General features: G+C 35.8%; 1 protein-coding gene across 6 annotated transcripts in view; it reads left to right on the top strand.

The window, feature by feature from the left end:
• The window catches only part of MRTFB (myocardin related transcription factor B), a 238,293-nt gene that overhangs the window by 141,698 nt on the left and 75,138 nt on the right, over window positions 1-21,457 (top strand). For 4 of the 6 annotated variants that reach the window (XM_075995119.1, XM_012736097.2, XM_075995121.1 and 1 more), the window contains one exon: window positions 3,483-3,545. The exons of the other annotated variants lie outside the window; for them this stretch is intronic. In XM_075995119.1, coding sequence (XP_075851234.1) covers window positions 3,483-3,545 — 63 coding nt within the window. The remainder of the gene's footprint in view (window positions 1-3,482; window positions 3,546-21,457) is intronic. 6 annotated transcript variants of the gene reach the window in all.

The raw sequence follows: 21,457 nt of genomic DNA on the forward strand, positions 1-21,457 counted from the left end.
CCATGTTTAAATCATATTATATACAAAATGTAGGTGTTGGCCTCAAAATTAATCGATACAGAGTGCTGTTGAGATACTCTGAGATAATCAAATTCATCAGTTACTAGAATTATCTGTTGGGGGAAAAATTGAGATATTTCAATTTGGTGTTAATATGTAGAAGAATTATATGTGATAGTTTATAAATAAACTACAAGGAAAATGAAGTTGACATTTAAGTAATGATTCCAGGATCTTCCCTTATTTTTGATTAATATTTATGTTGAGAATGATAAAGGAGTGGCAAGATACTTCCCTACTGGAGCAGATATGGAAGATGTTTAGTAAAGATAAAACTAGAGTTTTCCTGAATGTAGCCAGAATAGCACCTCAAAAGTAAAGCAACCATTTAGGCAATTAACTTTTCCCAAGAAGTGAGTCCCTCATGGAGGAAATTGGATATACAGAAATATATATATAACTCTGTCTTTACTATAACAGTACATATACAGGGACATTGAGCTTTGTTTTGACGTTTTGTGTACATATTAGATCCATCTTATGTTTCAGTATTAACGTCCCTTCGAATGGTCAGTACTGGGAATAAAAAGGAAATCAGTGAAAGCCACAGGTCTTTTACTGTTTAAGAGGAGCATAAAAGCAGAGCAAGTCAAAGTGGGTGGAAACAACATCACTGAAAGAGCTGCAGCTCTTTGCCTGTGCCCACATCACAAGGGGACCCTGAGGTTCGGGAAGCTGTTCACTCAGGAGGTCATTTGCAAGCCTAGTGAGCTTTCAGGCAGAGCAGCCCTAGAGGGTGCTGATTGGTGAATGCAAGCTTTCATTAAGTCATTGGCAGTATTAGTAATATTATAGAGTAAGCAGAGAAGTTAATGCAGATTTTCATTTTTAAAATCTGTTTGGAGTTTTAATACTTCGTGGTATGTCTCCGAGTCCATTTGTTTTTAAGGTAAATATCGGTCACGTTAGCATGGTCACAGATGCCCCACAGGCCATCAGATTTCACACTTTGTAAAAGCAGTATCTGCCACCACCTTCTTCCTGAATTAAAAGGCTTTTTCAAACTATATTTAATAGGAAAGTCAGCATGTTTTAGGCCTCAATAAAGAGGAAAGACTTATTTGTTATTCTTATTTTAAGCTATGGTATTAACTAGTTACTGCAGTTGTTAGGATTTAGAGTTTATAGTCGCATCTTGAAATTTTTTTCTGTGATTTCTCCATTCATTAAATTTATCACACTGAACCATTTTGAGCCATCTTTTCTGTTCCTGAATGATCACTTACTAGAGAAAAAAATAATTCTAATGTTTGTGACACACAAGGGGACATAAGGTGGCTCTTTCCTTTGGATTCAATACATATGTTAATATATTTGTGAACAGTCAGATGAACTTAGCCTAGCCATGGAACCCAGCCAAAGAAAACTGCTTGCCCTGCACCACAGAAAATAAATGGTGTATGTCCACAGCTGGTCTTTTCTTTGGGTTTTACTTTGAAAACATTTCCCTACTCCTCATTAACCTGTTAGGCTTACTGTCAGTGCAGGTGTTCGGAAATGTGCAAAGGTATTGGGCATTTGTCTTGGACTAAACTAGGTTCCTGAGATTGTACATGAACTGGGATGGCTGAATGGAGATTAGTGAGGGAAAGAAAGGAAATACCCGTTTTTCTCTGGAGCAGTCAGCCAGACAGAAGATTCTCATAGTGTCGTAAATGGGCAGGAAGTAAGCAAATGCTATGTAGCCAAGACAGAACTGTGGGACTCCTGCTTTCCCTTTCTGTACTGGAGGTAATAGAAATGAATAATTTTCTATAAAATTATCTTGTCATTGGCTTTGCTGTTAACATATTGAGGATCCTGAATACTTAATGTAATTCTCAAGGATATTAATAACCATTTTGATACATTTAGATACCTTATTTTCCTGCTTTTAGGAGTAGAGTACTCAGACTGAGAAGATATATACTCCTTGAATATAATTTTACTTATTCAAGCTTTTAATGTCTTTTAAAATTAGGCTTTAGGACTTACATTAATACAATTATAGCTTAAAACCCCACTATAAACCTCCTGATGACTGCAAATGAAAATCCTAATTATTTATGGTAGCTCTTATACTCTTGGTTTATTACAATCTCTTTGAACCTATCAAAAGGAAAAGGAAGCCTTATAAGTACCTTAAGGGTGAGGTACTCTCTTTCATTAATTGCTTTTATTAATTGCTTCCTATTAATAAATAGCATATTTTGTTTCCCAGTGTAAATAAGCACCTGTAACTTTGCCTTCTTTTTTTATAATCTGGTTTTCTTATTTAGATAGTTTTGTTCCTGAGGATTTAGTTGCTTCAGTGCATGGCTGGTCACACCCACACTGTGTATAGAGTGGGAGGGGGATGTGCATCAACTCACCACTCCCATTCATACCTGGCAGTGAGTCTGATCTGCTGGCCTAGCAGTGTCAGAACGCTAACATGTGCGTGCTTTAGTTATCGCTGAGGGTGTGGATGAAGCCTGCAGTTTCAAAGGTGTATCAGCAAGACTCCAGGTGTAGCACCCCTGAAGGCTAATTTTGAGTAATTTACTCAGTCTTTAAATTATATCCTCTTATAGAAATGCCTTTGGGGCATAGGCAATTAATGTATTTATTAAAAGTAAGAATTAAAACATAATAGTAATTTGCAGTTTAAACTAGCAGTGAGACTGGTTTATCATCTTAAACTTACAAAAATATTTGCTTAAAAATTTTACAAGACTTTTCTAGGGTTACTAGAGTCATAGAAGTACATCATTTCTTATATAGAGTATTTGAGATAATTTTCATAAAACTGCAGTCCACCATATGATTTATATTATAGGAAATAAACAAACTAATTTATTAAGAAACAATCTTTGCTGTCCCTCAGAAAGCAATTATAGAAGATAATATATAATATAAATAATTACTTAATAAGTATTACTCAACTATAACCTCCTAGCTACTCAGACCTCTTAAGACTATTTGGAATTGAATCGTTCTGCTGGGCTATAGTTCTCAGCCCTCTGCTGGGCTGAGAGACTTAGTAAAGTTAAGGTGGGGCTCTTTTTACTTAGGTCTGCCACCTAACGCAACCACACAGACCTCTTGTAGCTAAGAAAGAAAGAGAAAAGATAGATGTTGGACACCTGTTCTCTACCATACTTCTAAAAGAGCCTAATAAATACAGGGAGTGTGCTGGGGAAAAAATTATCCATGATTATTTTTCTTCCTTTGTTCTTTAGCTTATATTTCAAGATATCAGTAATAAAGTACTAGTGTGACAGAAAGCAACAAGACAATTATGTTTGAACAACAAATGTACTGGCGGTATCACTTTGGTGTATAATTAATAATCATCCAGACTAGTTAGCAAATATCATCGCCAGTGTTTTTCTGACTCCTTTAAAGTAATCCATGCTGTTGGCTCTCCAACCCTCACCAACTGCCCTCACTATTATTGACAGGAAGTATAGTCTTTTGGGAGTCAGGACTCCAGTCTCCTCTGCTGACTCAGTCTGTGAGCACGGGTAAGTGCAAGACGCTCTCTGTGTCACAGTATGCCCATTGTAATATCCGTACGGTAGCTTCCAGTCCATGTGTCTTTCCCTGGCTGCCCTTCCTCATTACATCATGTGTTCTTATATCTCATTATCACTTTTGCCTTGTGTTTTTCATTGAGCAGCAGAAACAGAAAGAATGGAAGATAACTTCCATCTCAGTTAACTGCTAGCATTTTCTATAGATGTGAATTGGCCAATGTGCTGCTTAATACATTCCTCATGGCTGTATTATTAAACATACATGCCAGCTCCCTCAATTAGTCAGACTTTCCCACTATATTTTAAAGAAAGGAAAAATTGATTTAATTTATGTTATTCTCAAAAATAATGTATCTAATTTAGAATATGCAGTATCTTTCTCTTCATGGTTTTCAAGGGTTGGCAAGTATGTGATAACATTTTTGTAGTAGTGTCAGACTATCAGTTAAAAGACAAATGTTTTAACTTTTTTTCAGAGCCCAAATTATTCATATTCTTTTGTGGTCATTTATGTTGTTTCCATTAAGAAAACACTAATAGTTGAGTGTCTGTTTTCACCAACTTTAATTTTTGATACATGACCTCTGTGTTTAATGAAGACATAAGAAAAGCGAAAAGTCTGATTCATAACTTGCCTTTGGTTCTTGTAGGCTAAGTTTAAAAACTGACAAGTGTTAGAATGGGTCAGCACTCTCTACAGATTTGCCATTCATAGCTACAAAATAGAAGATCCTCTTTGACAGAAGCCTTGATCCCGACATAGCAGTTAAGAAGAATATTGATTGGACTGCTTGATCAAACAACCATCATGTATTATATGAAAGAAAAGTTTGCCATATCAGAATACTCAGCTCTCCCAAAGTATTAAGAAATTGATATTTTAAGGGTAGAAATCAGGGTACTTTTAAAAATTACTGTTAGCAAACATTTATTGCATTATCATTATGTCTCTTACCCTACAATAATTCCTAGATTTTAAGCCTCTGGTACAATGTTGGCAGTTTAGGATGTAGTATATTTTCATAAATTATTGGACACATAGATATTTAAAAGTAATTTCCCTGATTATATATGGAAAATTAAGTTAGAGATGATTTTTGGAGATAACTGACAGGAAGAAGGACCTAGTTTTAAAGTAAGGGTGCTATAGAACCAAGCCTAGTTAGTGCTACTCCGTTATGCTAGATGTGTGGTGTCAGTCCCCTGAAAGCCTGTGTGTCATCCATAAATAGGAATATTCTTAGATGCACTGCATAGGTTGTTGGGAAGATTAAATGAAATCATTTAAAGTGACTAGCACATACGTGGTACCTGCTAAGCACTCAGAACGTGTTACAGTTACCCAGCATTGCATGCTTGATGATAAAATGCCATGAAGGAGGCAGCATGCACGATGGCTAAGAGACCAACTCTGGAGCCACCCTAAGTCTAGAGCCGGCTGTACCATTACTGGCTGTGTGAATTTGGACCAAATAGTTATCTTCCCTTTGCTTGGGTTTCCTTATTGGCAAAATGGGGATCATACTAGCACCTGCTTTGTAAGATTGCTATGAGGATTAGATAAATTAATCTAAGGCAGTTATTTAAAATGGCACAGGCACACCCAGTTAGCACTTTAACTATTTGTTACTAGTATGTATATTTGGAGAATGCAGTACAGTTAACCCTTAAACAATGCAAAGGTTAGGGGTACTTACAAGTATGTAGCAAAAAAGCTACATAGAACATTTGGCTCCCCCAACCTTAACTACTAATAGCTTACTGTTGATCAGAAGGCTTACTGATAGCATAAATAGTTAATTAACACATATTTCATATATTATATGCCTTCTATACTGTATCTTTACAATAAAATAAGCTAGAGAGATGAAAATGTTATTAAGATAATCTTTACAGTACTGTACTGTATTTATTGATACCATAAGTTTGTCATTTGTTCACAAGATGAATCACCTGTGTGAAATGGTGGGCAACCACAGCTGCAGTCCTCAAACTATAGTACATATCAAAAGCAATTCAGCTTTTTCTTGTAATGTTGTGGCTTTACTCTGCTTCTTGGGAGCACTTCCAGCATTGCTAATGGCACTTTGTATGGGTCCCATGGTGTTATTCAGAGTTTACGCTATTGTACTAAACATGAAAAATACAGGAGAACTGCAAGATACACACTTTACTGGAGAGACAAGCTGCTCACATGGAGGTGATAAGCATCACACATTTTAGCGGATACTTGCAACACTTGATTGAGCTCACCGCACTAGCAACAGGAGGTGACTTACAGTAGTAGTGTGTACTATAGTTACTTCCATGGAGTTATGATTTAGTGCTGCATCCTTAAGTTTGTTTACATTTCTCTTGACTGTAAATGATACCATGGATGGTCCGTATATGTGTAAGTTTGATAAATTTTAACTTTTTATAATCTATGTATATTTTATGATAGTAAATGATGAAATAGACTAGTATCTATATATATTTTATGCTTTCATAACATCTTTCTTAATTTTTTCCATATTTCTAGGCTATATGGTTCGTCTGCAGGTTTTTTCAAGTTGTCGCAAAACTCAAAAAAAATTTTCCAATATATTTGTTGAAAAGAATCTGTGCATAAATGAATCCATGTGGCTCATATGTTGTTCCAGGGTTAACTGTATTTCAGTTCATACTAAGTGAATATAGTTTTTCAGAGTTTCCAACATGGTCTTTTATAACCTAGAGTTTCTTTTAATTGTCCCACTAATTTTTGTCTCTATTTTCTACAAGTATTTCTTTTTAAAGAAGTCAAAATGACATGCAGTTCCTTAATGTCTCAACATGTACCTTATAACATTTGAAGAGCATCTTATCTGATTAGCGCTGAGAGGGCAAATGCAGTAGGCGCCGATTTCCCATGAAGTTCGTCTCTCATTGGTACTGCCAGTTCCCACAATCCTAGCATTCCCTGGGCATCAGTCAGTGTCTACAAAAAAGGATTTTCAAATATTAAAGCATGTGAAAAGACAAACAGGCCAAAACTCAGAGCTCTCTAGGGACTATGACCTCCAAAACAGACTCCATTCTGACATTTTCACAGGCTACTTGAAGGAATTCCAGCAGAGTCGTTCCATTTGGTAAACTCCTAAACAAACCCTCTGTCATCGAGGACTGATTTATAGATTTTTCTCCTTATGTACTTGTTCTGAAGAGATGAAGACAGTAGATATGGTTTCTGAGACTCTTTTAAAGCATTTGATATATATGATAAGTACTATACAGAAGACTTTTGGTATTTTGAAGTAATAAAATAGTTATTTGTGACGTTTAAAGATTTCTTGTTCTGAGTTGTCTTCTAAATTCTTTTTCTTTATGATTCCAGGAAATCTATGTCATAATCACATCTCTAAATTAAGTTTTTTTCATTATTAACCCAATCATTTAATTAAAAAGTTCAGAACTTTTAAAATTATCTTTTAAAAACAAATATTTATTCATACATATATGTATGTACATGATTGTTTGCTTCACAGTGACCTTTAGAATGTATGAAAACAAACAGTTCTAGTATCTTAGGATATTCTTCTATGAAATCTTGGTGTGATAGCAGTTGCTTAGATAATGCTTTACGATCACTTACACAGATTTGTTTTCCAATTAATCTGGATCCTCTTAAAATATTGTATTGTGCATTGTTATACATTTCTTTTTTTAAAAAAAGAATATAGTGCTAAAAATAAATGAGAAGGGAAGAACCCAAGAGATTTGGAGCCTGGACAGCTTAAGGAAATGGGTAATTAGGATTTATTTGGTTTATAGTTGGCCTTAACTGCTTACAGCCTCATGGTAGTCTCATCTAAAGTCTTTGAGTGGCATGTGTGAAATTCCAGGGGTGAACAACATTCCACATTGGGAAGGGTCAGGTTTGTTGGGGAATTTTGTATGGTTTCCTCTCTTGCATGTTTCTTTTCAATTAGTTGATCCTTTAGATGAATACACAAAGTTTTAACTATTAAATAAGAGTCCCACACAAGCAAAAATGTCTTATGATTTGATATGTGATTCTATTGTAGGAATGTAACATGTTTTGAATGAGTTTAAAAATGGGACACAGACAAGTAAATTGACTTATGCTCTCAACCAAGCCTCTTAAAATTGGTAGTAAAAATAAAATTTATTTTATCATATTATAATAACCTGTTAGAAACCCAGGATATTTTAGGTCTCCTTAGTAAAGAAAAGAAAAAATGGAAATAAAAGTGAAATTTGCTTAGCAATTGGTCACAACTAGTTATTGAACATACTAGAGAATTGTGTGGCTCTTGATTGATGTTTAAAATGCAAATAAAATGAACATGCTGAAAAAGATGTATGTGTGTGTACTGTTTTTCTCAAGCAAAGAATAACAGTGGTAGTTAACCAGACCTATTGTTAAGATAAGAAAGTATTATTTTTCTAATATATTTTCTAACAGATTTTTCTGTCTCTATATTTCTGTTAGTCTCTTCTTTTATTCAAAGACATGGAACTCGGTTAAGTAATGATTTGCTGATGAACTAGTGAAATCTCTCATTGCATAATTACTTACTTGTTTGTGCACAGAAGTAGAGTAGCTGCTTAATTGATTGCTCAATGTTTTCTTAACCCTGAACAGAAGCAAAATGCTTGCGGCTTCAAAAAGTTGAAGATTTTATTTGGATACCCAAATATTATAATTTGGAGGATTTTCCAGATAAAGGAATTTAAATTTATATCAATCAGATTAAGTTAGGACTAAAACAATTGAAATTTAAAGAAATCCAAGAACTTAGTCTTAAATTGTGACTGTCAGGGTCCAATGGTTTTAGAAAGAATTTTGGATTTTGTTTTCGTCAACTATTACACGGAAGCTGTTTAAAGTATACTCTCTCATGAAGGTGTGTACATTTCTTAAACGACCACAAATGTTTCATGTACCCAGGTGGGTGGAATGTTACGTAAATGTCGGTGAGGTCCAGTGGGTTGATAAGATGGTTCAAGTCATTGTATCCGTACTGATTTTCTTTTTACTTGTTCTATCAATTACTCAGAGAGGAACGCTGGAAACTTCAGCTACCAATGTGGATTTGTTTATTTCTTCTTCAGTATTATTTTTGCTTCATGTATTTTGAGGCTCTGTTATGTATTCTTGGTGAATTGATCCTTTTATATTATGAAATGTTTTTCCATCCTTGGTAATGATCCTTCTCCTAAAGTGTACCCTTTTTTTGATATTAATATAGCCCATAAGTTTCTTAAGCTTAGCGTTACATGGGATATCTTTTTCCTTGCTTTCACCTTTACCCCATCTGTAAACAAGCCTAGTCTGACAATCGATTTCTTTCCATTGCAATGTTTATATCATATACATTTAAGGTAATTTCATGTCTGATATATTTTCTGTTGTTGTGTAACACATTATTAATACTTTAACCCGTAGCTGCTTAACACAACACACATTTATTATCTCATGGTTTCTGTGGGTCGGGAATTCTGGCTTAGCTGGGTATCCCTGCCTCAGAGCCTCTCCAGAGCTTACACTAAGGGCGTCAGCCAGAGTTTCATCTAAAGCTTCGGCTAGGGAAGGATCTGCTTCCAAGCTAAAGAGTCAATTCCCTGAGGACTTAGACTCAGGGCTCAGTTCCTTGCTGGCTGTTGGCTGGAGGCCACCCTCAGTTCCATGCCACCTGGGTCTTCCAACATGGCAGCTTCCTTTATTAAAGCCAGTAAAAGAGAAGACTGCTAGCAAGACAAAAGCGAGAATCTTTGGTAATATTCCCTTAACGTTGCCGTGTTCTATTGATTAGAAGCATAATACTCAAGAGGAGAGGATTATACAAGGCCATAAACACCATCAGGCAGGAATCCCTGCGGGCCAGCTTACAGCTGCCTACCACAGTTGAGTTTAAATCTTGCTATATGTTTTTTTTTTTTGGTCCAGTCTATTGTCTCTCACTTTGTTCCTCTTTTCTTGCCTTTTTAAAGTTAATTTTTGTATTATTTTACTTTTTATTTTTACAATGTCTTCTTAGCTATATCTCTTTTTTTCTCAAGTTTTCACTGATCTTTTCTAATGCAGTTCTAATATCCTGCTAATCCCATCCAATCAAATGTTTATGTGGTATATTATACTGTTATGTCTAGTTCTGTCTTGTTCTTTTTCGCATCGTCCATTTTTCTCCTTGTTATATTCATGTTTTCCTTTAAATACTTATATGTAGTTACAGTAACTGTTAATAGTTCCATTTATTTTTGTCATTCTGGGTCTGTTTATATTGATGAATTTTTCTGCTATGAAAGAATCACATTTTCTTGCTTCTTGGCAAGTAGTCCAGTAATTTTTTATTGGATATAACATTGTGAATATTACATTACTGAGTGTCTGCGTTTTGTTTTTGTTGTCTTCCTTTAAAGAAGGTTGGGCTTTGGTTTGGTAGGCAGCTAAGTTACTACTTTTTAAATCATGTTCAAAGCCTTTCTTAAATTTTGTTAGAAAAGATCTAAGGTAGCATTTGTGCCAGGGATGGTGCTTAAATTCCTAGGGCCTGGCCCTCTCCGGTATCTTTGCTGAGCACCCTGCCAAGGGCCCCGGGGAGGACTTTGACTCAGGCTGGTCGGAGCTCAGACACCCCTCAACCTTATGTGTATTCTGGAATTGTTTAGCTTATAGTCCCTGGTATTTCTTGCCCAACCTTGTAAAATCTACTCTAGGTACATATAGTTTTAGTACTCAGCAAAAACTCAAGGGCATCTTTAGGCAGGTTTCTGGAAATGTTTTGGCATAGATCCTCCTTTTCAGAAATGTGCCCTGAAACTTCCAGCTACCTTCGCTTCACTTCCTCAACTCAGCAAGCCTAACTAGCTCCCATTTGACTTATCCCCCCCTTATACCCACAGTCTAGAAATTGCCTCCACGCAAAAGCTAGGACAGTTGGAGGGCTCGTCTCATTTGTTTTCCTTCTCTTAGAGGCCATAGTCCTGCATTACCTGTTTCCCAATGCATGAAAGCAGTTGTTTTGTGTATTTTGCCCAATTTTATGGTTTCTTATGGCAGGAGGTTAAGTCTAATTCTTGTTATTCCATCATGACAACAAAAAGAGTCTGCAATTGGGATTTTAACATAAGCCTGTGCCTTTCACTGAAACATGGTTCCTCTTTGGGCACATGTAACTTAGCTTTCTGACTAGACTACAGTAGCAATGTCATTTTATTTTTGGATCCACCCAAACACTTAGACCTTGCTGGGTACACCCAGATGCTCTATGCTTTTTGATCAGTGATTGAATGAAGACAAATGAGTGCACCTAACCATCCTCTTCACACCCTCCATCAAGCCCCTCCCCTGCAGAAAAAGAAAGCCAGCCTGTGCACAGGAGAAAAGATCCTGGAATGAAGCGTATTAAGTTATTTTTGGCAATTTACATGTATATACACTTTCTATCTTCTTTCTTTTCTATAGTTTTCATTTTTCATAATGTGCATATAGTACTTTTATTTCAATGAAGAGAAAATCCTTTTTTAAAAAAATATATAATGGAGAATATCAGAGTGATTTGGTAGCTCATGATTATATTAGGATATTGGAGAGGATTCCACTTAGAGCTGACCTAATGTCCAAGTTGAATCTTTACAACGTGAAGATTTTTCATCTTCATAACAATAAAGATTCTCATTCTTTATTGATGAGCAGAGCTTTAAAGAAGAATTTATGTTGATATAGAGTTTTGAGTGGTATGATAAAAATAGAGTATGAGATTATCTGATGATACCACTCAAGACTGTGTATCAGTATAATTAAGAGAACACAGTTTGATCAAAATCTCTGTAGTCTAGCTGCCCAAAGTCTGTACTTCCTACTCTCCCCTTGGGCCCAGTGGTTTAAGGTTCCCATGTAGGTCCACAGAGCCATGATCCCTCACTGCCCGTGTGTGCTGCCACGTGCCTGTCTCACAGTTGCTGAGAAGCCAGAGTAGGAGTTAGGAGACAGAAACAGATCGGAGCCTCTAGTAGTGGGCTTGGTGAATGAGACTTCTTGTCGAAACTGGCTGCGGAGATAGAGAAGAACCAACCTAGAGCAGATGGCAGCTCCCACAAGGAACTGCTGGGTTTGGTTCTTACTTTCATTTGGTCCAGGTAACCTGCTGATAATACAGATGGAAGCCAGATAAATAAGACACCACTGACTAAATGAAAAGTAAAAAGACTATATTTTTGAAAATTAGAATCATTAATATTTAATATTTATTCATACTTTAGGATATATCCTATTTTGTTTTTATCACTACTGAGTTTCATATGCATGATTCCATTTTATTGGCCAAAATGTTTGAACACATAATGATTTGAATTAACGTGTTAAGTGATTTAAATGTGCTAATGCAGAATCTTTTCCTATAGCATTTTTATTTTTAAGCTATGTATATTTTATAAGGTATAGTCCCCCCATTTTTGGTTTGTTAAGGACCATAATCATGTAAGTTAAATACCTAGCACTTACATTTTGACCTCCTTAGTTCTCTTTGACTTCTCACAAAAACTTTTTTTTCCTCATTCCCTTTGATAATATAACCAATCAACACATATTTTTATAGATCCACCTACCAACAAGGCACTGTGTTAGGTTTTTCCATGTGTTTCTGCATATTGCCACATTCTTCTCCTTGCCCACACAGTAGGCCTAGAACCAATTGGTAAATAGCCAAGTTAAAAGTACTAAATTCTGCCAGTAGAGAGTTTCTTTCCTGAGTAGGCAAAGGTATTTTACCTATGAGGTAGGTTTTAATTGTTTCCATTTTATAAGACCTGTAAACTGAGAGAGACATTAAATAATGCAAAGACACTCAGCTAATAAAGAATAAAGTTGTAAAGGTATGGTTGGCCTCTAAAGCCACCTCTAGAGGTTATAAAGAATGCTTTTACAATAGAAAAGATTACTTTTATTTGAAAGAGTTAAAGACTAATGCTTTTAACTTTTATGTGAAGAATATGGTTACAAAAGGTAATAAATATAACCATATATAAAGATTTTACTTGAGCAAAATTATTTTACCTTAAAATCCTGTTGAAGATAAGACATTCTACAGTTGACCATCTACCTTGCTGAACCTGTCGGGGCTGCCTTCCATTTAACCTTAACCAAAATATATAATGGGTACTGTATAAAGTTTACTCATGTAGACAGTCATACAAATAAAAACTCACATGTTCAGTATTCTCTTCTCATGTTATATTCCAGTTTACCAAGTCCCTTGGTAGTTCAGAACACATAATTGTCATCAATTTTGTCTGTTCTCGCCTAGTGCTTTTTGCAGGTACTCAGCTAAGTAGATGAAGAAGTTTTAAAAATTTCCCTAGTGACAGATGTCCAAATAATCATTTTGTTCTTTTTGATTTTTTAAACAAATATACTTTCACATTTGCCAGTAAAATTGAGACCCTAAAAATAGATTACCCTGTTATGGCAATTATTTCATAATAAAGTTTTGACATTTAAAGACCAAAATAAAAATCTGCTTTTACTAATTCTATAAATCAGTTGTCTCTTTTATATGAAAAAATATAAATGGGCATTTTTCTATTCTAATTTCCTAAAGCAAGGTAATAATCTTTTTAACCTATGGAGTTAGAGTAATTTGCTAACTTTGAGAACCTTTTATGAGTAAGTTGCAAGCATGCCCAAATATGTCAACATGCCTCTTCTAGGAAAAAAATACATTCTCCTGTATACAATAGAGTTATCACCTTCAAAAAATTTAACATTGGTACAGTAGTGTTATTTAATGAACAACCATATTCATATTTCCCTACTTTCCCCAATAATGTCCTTTATAGTTTTTTTTTAAAACGTGGGATTTAGTCAGGTGTCACTTATTATATTTAATTGACATGTGCCTTTATTATCTTCTAGTATAACACAGTTTCCCCACTTTAAAAAAAATTTTTCATGACTTGGCAGTTTTCAAGAGTCTAGGCCAGTTATTTTGCAGAATGGACCAATTTTTCCAATTGGGTCCTTGTGATCAGATTAAACCTTTTTGGTGATACTACTACATACATAAATAATGTGTCCTCAGGGAATCATATCAGGAGGTACACGACAGTTTGTAATTAGTAAGTAATGTGTGGGATAGTGCCTTGAGACTATATGACTGTCCTGTTTCCCAACCTTTTCACCCATGGTTTGAATGATGATTCTTGCCTAAATAAATTATTAGGTTATTAAGTATGAAATGTCCGATTTCCTTATATATATTTCACTTTGACACTACTTGTTTTGTTTTTATTTTTTTTTTTTTTTTCAGTTAGTTTTTTTTTTTTTTTAATTATTTTTTTTATTTTGGCATATTATGGGGGTACAGATTTTAAGGTTTCAATAAATGCCCATTTCCCCCCCTCCCCCCAAAAGTCTGAGTCTCCATCATGACCATCCCCCAGATGGTGCACATCTCACTCACTATGTATGTATATACCCGCCCCCCTCCCCCCTCCCACCTGCCCAATACCCTATTACTGTAGCACCTATGTGTCCACTTAGGTGCTACTCAGTTAATACCAGTTTGCTGGAGAATATATCTGGTGCTTGTTTTTCCATTCTTGGGATACTTCACTTAGTAGTATGGGTTCCAGCTCTAACCAGGAAAATATAAGGTGTGCTATATCACCATTGTTTCTTAGAGCTGAATAGTACTCCATGGTGTACATATACCACATTTTATTAATCCATTCTTTGATTGATGGGCACTTGGGCTGTTTCCACAGCCTTGCAATTATGAATTGTGCTGCTATAAACATTCGAGTGCAGGTGTCTTTTTTGTAGAGTGTCACTGGATCATTTGGGTAGATGCCCAGCAATGGGATTGCTGGATCAAATGGTAGATTCACTTGTATCGCTTTAAGGTATCTCCATATTGCTTTCCACAGAGGTTGAACTAGTTTGCAGTCCCACCAGCAGTGTAGGAGTGTTCCTCTCTCTCCGCAACCACGCCAGCATTTATTGTTTGGAGATTTTTTGATAAAGGCCATTCTCACTGGGGTTAAGTGATATCTCATTGTGGTTTTGATTTGCATTTCCCTGATGATTAGAGATGTTGAGCATTTCTTCATATGTTTGTTGGCCATTCTTCTGTCTTCTTTAGAAAAATTTCTGTTCAAGTCCTTTGCCCACTTTTTAATGGGGTTATTTGATTTTTTCTTCCTAATTTTCGCTTGTTTTGTTTTTATTATGAAGGTGAATCCTCAATCTTTCAGACACACATTTTGGCTTATGATTGTCTTTCAAATTTTCCTTTAGAGCAATTTTTGTGAAGGTGGGGCTAAATTAAAAATTCATTTTATTTTTTACTATGAGTTCTGTCATGGAACCAATCTAGTGCAGATAGCTTGAAATATCAACAAAGTGTTTGGGAAGGATGTGGCTAATGAACAACACAGTATGTTGGTGGTTTGAGAAGTTCCATTCTGATGATTTTAATCTTGAAAATGAGCAACATGGGTGACCTGAGACCAAGGTGGATGTTGATGTACCCTTTCTTTGCTGTCATGACATAAAGGTGAGCCATTTCTACACTGTACTGTTCTGAAAAATGTATTCTTTTTGGCAACTGCAAGAGTTCAGCACAGTGGTTGGGTAGAGATGATGTGGTGAAACACAGTCCAAAACCGAATATTCATCAAAGAACGCTAATGGTGTTTGTGGTCCAGCGCTGGTGTTAGCCACTACAGCTTTGTGAAACCTGGCCAGTCGATTACAGTGGATGTCTACTGCACCCAACTGGATGAAATGATGAGGATGCTTGTGAATAAGCAGCCGAGATTGGTCAATAGAGACAGGCCAGTCCTCTCGGAAGACAAAGCTCACCCACATGTCACACAAACAGTGCTGCTCAAACTACAGAAGCTGGACTTAAAAACTGTCTGTCATCCACCATATTCACCAGACCTTGCACCAACTACCATTTCTTCCAGGCTTTGGACCCCCTTCTTGTGAGGAAAAATATTGAATTCTCAACAAGCTGTGGAAAATGCCTTTCTTGATTTCATTGCCACTCGTTTTCCAGGCTGCTTCGCTGCTGGCATAAACAAGCTACCTTTAAGATGGCAAAACTGTGTCAATATAATGACCTCCAGTCCACCAGTGTTGCTGCAAATGGCAAGGTTTCATTCCTTTTTATGGCCGAGTAGTATTTCATTGTGTGTGTTTGTAGATGCCTCATTTTCTTTATCCATTTATTTGTTGATGAGCACTTAGGTTGAATATGTATCTTTGCTATTGTGAGTAGTGCTGCAGTAAACATGAGGGTGTAGGTATCCCTTTGATAGACTGATTTCCTTTCCTTTGGTACCCATCTTCATTGATGGCTTCATATGTGTGAGGCACTGTACTTGGTGCTTTCCTTGCATTATTCCATTTAATACCCCTAGCAGTCTTGTGAGATGAGTAAGAGTTATCTTCCATGTTTTACAAATAAGGAACTAATAGGCACTGAAGCTCTAAGAGATTTAGAAACTTACCCAAAGTTACATGGCTGGAAGTGGCAGATTGGGATTTGTCTGAACCCAGATCTTTATGACTCCAAAGCAGATGGTCAATTATGAGCATTTTTCCTTTTTTAGAGTAAAATCATCTTTTTTTTCTTTTTTGAGACAGAGTCTCGCTCTGTCGCCCCGGGTATAGTGGCGTCATCATAGCTCACTGCAACCTCAAACTCCTGGGCTCAAGCGATCCTCCAACTCCTGAGTAGCTGGGACTACAGATGCACACCATGATGCCCAGCTAAGTTTTATATTTTTAGTAGAGACAGGGTCTCATTCTTGCTCAGGCTGGTCTCAAACTCCTGAGCTCAAGCAGTCCGCCTGCCTTGGCCTCCAAGAGTACTAGGATTACAGGCATGAGCCACCACCACCGGCCTAAAATCATTTTTAATTGAGGTTTAGGGTTGATTCTGCATGAGAAGAAGAGAGAACAACCGAAGATCAAAAAACCCCAAAGACAAAAAACTGGCATTTCTAATAATGTCTTCCTTTTTTTTCAGGTTTGGGATTTTAGTACTTCTTTCCAGTACAGAAAGGGTCAAACGGTTAGTTGCTGCTCTTTTGGCTCCTGGAAACATAGTGTCCCTGATGAATCTTTTGTCTCAAGGCTAAGTTTCCTTTCAGATGGGGATGTGTCCTAGTATTAGTAGATTGTAAGTTTAGATAATTCGATTGCTTGATATATTGCTCCAAACTTTAGTTTGTGCTGCCAGTTGAGGGGAGATCACCTGGTTTTATAAGGAATATCTATCTCTGAAACCATGGGAAAGTGCCTTCTGGTCTGTTCTTTCTTCATCTTTGCTGCCATGGAGAATTGCAAGAGGCTGCTAATTAGTCTGTTCCTCTCTAGTCTGATGATCCTCTACTCCATGCAGGTGCCAAGTAATTTTTCTAATGTGTATATTTGGGCATGCCACCCTCGTCTGCAGTTCTGCAGTTCTGCAGTGATACCATTTTGCCTTTAGGATAAAGTCTAAACACCCTACAAACTTGTAAGTCCTGTGATATCCAGAACTTTGCCCAGCTATCCAGCCACTTTGTGTGCCATTCTGCACCCTGAGCTCCAGCCTTGCTGCACTACTAGCTCTCTGCTATACATTATTTGCTCTTGGGACTTTGTGTTCGTATTTTTCTGCATGTTGTTCTCTCTGCCGCCTTGTACATGTTCTCACTGTCATCCTCCCCCTTCATCCAGCTAGATGATTCAGAGTAAATAGTTGTTATTTTGTCATTCTAAGCCGTAAAATGGTTAACAGCCTTTGCCTTTGGTGTTAAACCTGTATTTGTGATTACCATTATGTGTATCTTTTCAGTTTTGGTGTATTTTGTTATATAAAATATTTAGCATTGCCTATTTTGCCAGGCAGTAGCATTGCCAGGCAATAATATAACCACCTCTGCATGTTTTACGTGAAATGACAAGAGGTATAGCTTTTCTGCGGTTAGAGCCACATGTCTCTATGTCTCTCTCCCCATAGTTGAAAGGAAGAAGTAGGACATAATGATTTGAGGCAAGAAATCATGATAATATTTGCTTTCTTTGCAAAATAGAGCAGCCACTTCCTAGTGTGCATGTCAATCTTACTGTTTAAAAATTAACAAGAATAAGATAATATATTACTCACTGATTATAGAAATTAAAGGATACCTTGTGAGGGTGGGGGTTTTTTGTTTTTTGTTTTTCTTTTTGCCATTATCTTATTTTGAAAAAAGTCAACCATACAGAAAAGTTGAAAGAATTGTACAATACATATCCATGTAATAAATACCTTTAATATTTTTCTATACTTGATTTATTATATATATTCTTCTATCCATTTATCCATCAAATTTTTTTTATCTACTTCAAGAAAGCTGTCAATATCTAGAATATTATTCAGCCATAAAAAGAATGAAATCGTGTCATTTGCAGCAAAATGGATGAAACTGGGACTATTATGTTAAATAAGCTAAGCACAGAAAGACAAATACCACATGTTCTCACACTTATGTAGGAGCTAAAAAAAAAAAAGTAGATCTCATGAAAATAGAGGATAGATTGGAGGTTACCAGAGGCTGGAAGGGAGGGGTTGGGAAGATAGAAGGGAACAAATATATATATATATGTATGTATGTATATATGTATATATATGTATATTAAAACATTTTTAGACAAATAAAATTTCAATAACCTGCCCCCCAAAACACCAAATCCATATATCAGTTAGGAAATACATATCTTTATTATGTTGAGTTTTCCAATCCCCAAATATGGTTATGGCTTTCCGTTCACTTAGATCTTATTTGATTACCTTCATCAGTGTTTTGTAGTTTTCAGCAGACAAGTCCTGTACATGTTTTGTTAGATTTACATCTAGGTATTTATTTTTTGAGTGTTTATAAATGGTATGGTATCTTTAATGTCAATATCCATATATTCATTGCTAGTATATATAAATAAAGTTGATTTTTGTATGTGTATTGTGTCTTAAAACCTTGTTGAACTCATTTATCAGTTCTAGGAGTTTTTTCGTAGATTCTTCAGGATTTTCTTCCATCCAAGTACTAAGCAGGCCCAACCCTGCTTAGCTTCTGAGATCAGACAAGATCGGGCACATTCAGGGTGGTATGGTCCTAGAAACCTTGGGATTTTCTGGGCAGATAGTCATGTCATCTGTGAATAGGGACAGTTTTATTTCTTCCTTTCAAATCTGTTTACTTTTGTCTACTCTTCTTCTCTTTTACCCTATGTTGAATGAAAGTGATGAGCGTGAACATCCTTGCCTTGTACCTGATCTTGAGGGGAAGGCATTCAGTATTTCACCATCAAATACGATGTTGAGGAAGTTCTGCTTTATTCCTGTTTCTATGAGGGTTTTTGTCATGAGTGATTGTCGAACTTTGCCAAATGCTTTTTCTGCATCAGTTGATGTAATTGTGTGATTTTTTTTTTCTTTAGCATGTTAATATGGTGAATTACATTATTTTTAAAAAGCTTTCAACATCAGTACACTTTACCTCTAAACAATTCAGAATGACCGTTGTTATGTAAAGTTCAATAGTGACTTACATTTTTCAGATAAAAAAATATATATATATGCGTGTGTGTGTGTGTGTGTGTGTGTATAAAAATAATGATAGCACTTTGGGAGGCTGAGGCAGGAAGATTGCTTGAGCTCAGGAGTTCGAGACCAGCCTGAGCAAGAGTGAGACCATGTCTCTACTATAAATAGAAAGAAATTAGTCAAACAACTAAAAATGTTAGTCCCTTATTAACAGATCTTGTCCTGGGTTTTGCATCTGTAGTTAATGCTGGAATGAATAGTGTTGTGCATAAATCGTTATATATATGTATATATATATTTTTTCATTTCAGAATATCTCTTTATAATGAAGTCATAGATATTGAGTAACAGGGTCAAAGAGTTTAAACCTCTTTCTGGGTTCTTGAATATATTTCCATTTGCTTTCTAGAAATACATCAATTTATGCTTTTATTTGCAATGTTTGAAAGTATTTCATAGTATTCTTACCTACTTGAAAAATGTCTATTAAAATTTTTTAAAGTTGAGTTATATTTTGCATGCACTGAAATGCTCAGATCTTAATTGTACAATTTGATGAGTTTTTTAAAAAACTTTTGAAATAATTTCTGACTTATAGGAAGTTTGCAAAAATAGTACAAGGAATTCCTGTATATCCTTCATCCACATTCCCTGCATGTTAGTCTTAACTACACTTGCTTTATCATGCTCTTTCCATATCTATGCATAATGCTTCTCCCCAATCCGTTTGAGAGTAAGTTGCAGATGTGATGCCTTTTTATTCCTAAATACTTCAGTGTGTGTTTCATAAAAATAGGGATATTCTATTATGTAACCACAGTACAATTATTAAAATTAGGAATTAACATTGCAGACCTCATTCAGATTTTGCCAGTTGTACCAATAATATTCTTTATAGGAAAAGAAAGAAAATATATTTTTCCTGTTTCACGATCTAGTCCACAGGATTACGTATTGCATTTAGTTGTTAGGTCTGTCAGTCTCTTTTAGGCTGGAACAGTTCTTTAGTCTCTTCTTCTTTTTCTTTTGTCTGTTTTGTTCTTTTTTTTTTTCCTTTTGTCTTTTATGACATTTTTGAAGTGTATAAGCCAATTCTGTAGAGTGGCCCTCTGTTTGTGCTTACCCGTTGGTTCCTTGTGATTAGGTCAGGTCTTGCACTTTGGTGGGATGGCACAGAGGTGATCTTGTGTCTTCTCGGGGCAGCACATCAGGAGGCTGTTGGACCCATTCCTGGTGATGTTAGCTTTGATCACTTGGTTCAGGTGGTGTCTTCCAAGTATATCTACTGTAAAGTTACTATTTCTCTTTCTTTGATTTTGTACTTCATAGCTATCTTGTGAGGGGATATTTTGATGCTATGTAAATGTCCTCATCCAACTCTCTTCTATACTAAATATTAACAGCTTTAGTATCCATTGATGATTCTCACCTAAAACAACTATTATGTTGGTAATTGCTAAGTGTTGATTTTCCAATTCCATCATTCTTTACATTGCTTAGATGACATACTGCTTTACAGATAAGCTCTCCTTCCTCCCCGCTTTATTTATTAACTTATCTCAGTATAGAATCATGGATTCTATGGGTTATAATCGGTCACTCTTATTTATTTTGATGATCAAATTGTTTTATATTTGGCAAGTGGCAGCTCCTTCATGCTGGCTTGTATATCCTTTTGATAGGTCTCTATATCATTTTTTGAGCACTTATTTTGCTTTCTGTCACAACAAGATGCTCTTTTCCTTCTCCAGCCCTGGAATCAGCCACTTCTCCAAGAAAGTGTGGTCCCTTTTAATGTAGTATTTATAAACCAAAATCTGGGCACTAGGTGTGTTCATTGCTACTGTATGTTTATTGCTTCTAGATCCTCTCAGTAGACGGAAATAGAAAGTGCATGTATGCGCACACACACATATATATTTCTATCTGTATCTGCCTCTATTGCTGCATATATTGAAAAATAGGCATCCTTACTTATATGTACAATTTCATTCCTCAGCACATGGTTCATTTTAGCCTTTCCTCTTTCCATATTCATAATTCCTTTTTCTGACAGTGAGAACTTGACCCTCATTAGCCACAATATATTATCTTAACATTTTAAATTCTAGAATACACATAAAGTAGTTTCAGAATTGCTAACCCATATCACTGAGAAAATAAGTCCGCTACACTTTAAACACATGAACTTTATGGTTTATAAATTATATCTAAATAAAAGTGTTTAAAACATACCTGCTAACTAGAGTTCAGTATTTGTGCACATTCTTTTCTTCTTTAGCCCACAGATATATAGTCAAAATCTTGTGTTCAAAAGTCATTAAGGTTAATTCT

Source organism: Microcebus murinus, chromosome 19 (assembly GCF_040939455.1).
Source record: "Microcebus murinus isolate Inina chromosome 19, M.murinus_Inina_mat1.0, whole genome shotgun sequence".
NCBI lineage: Eukaryota > Metazoa > Chordata > Mammalia > Primates > Cheirogaleidae > Microcebus > Microcebus murinus.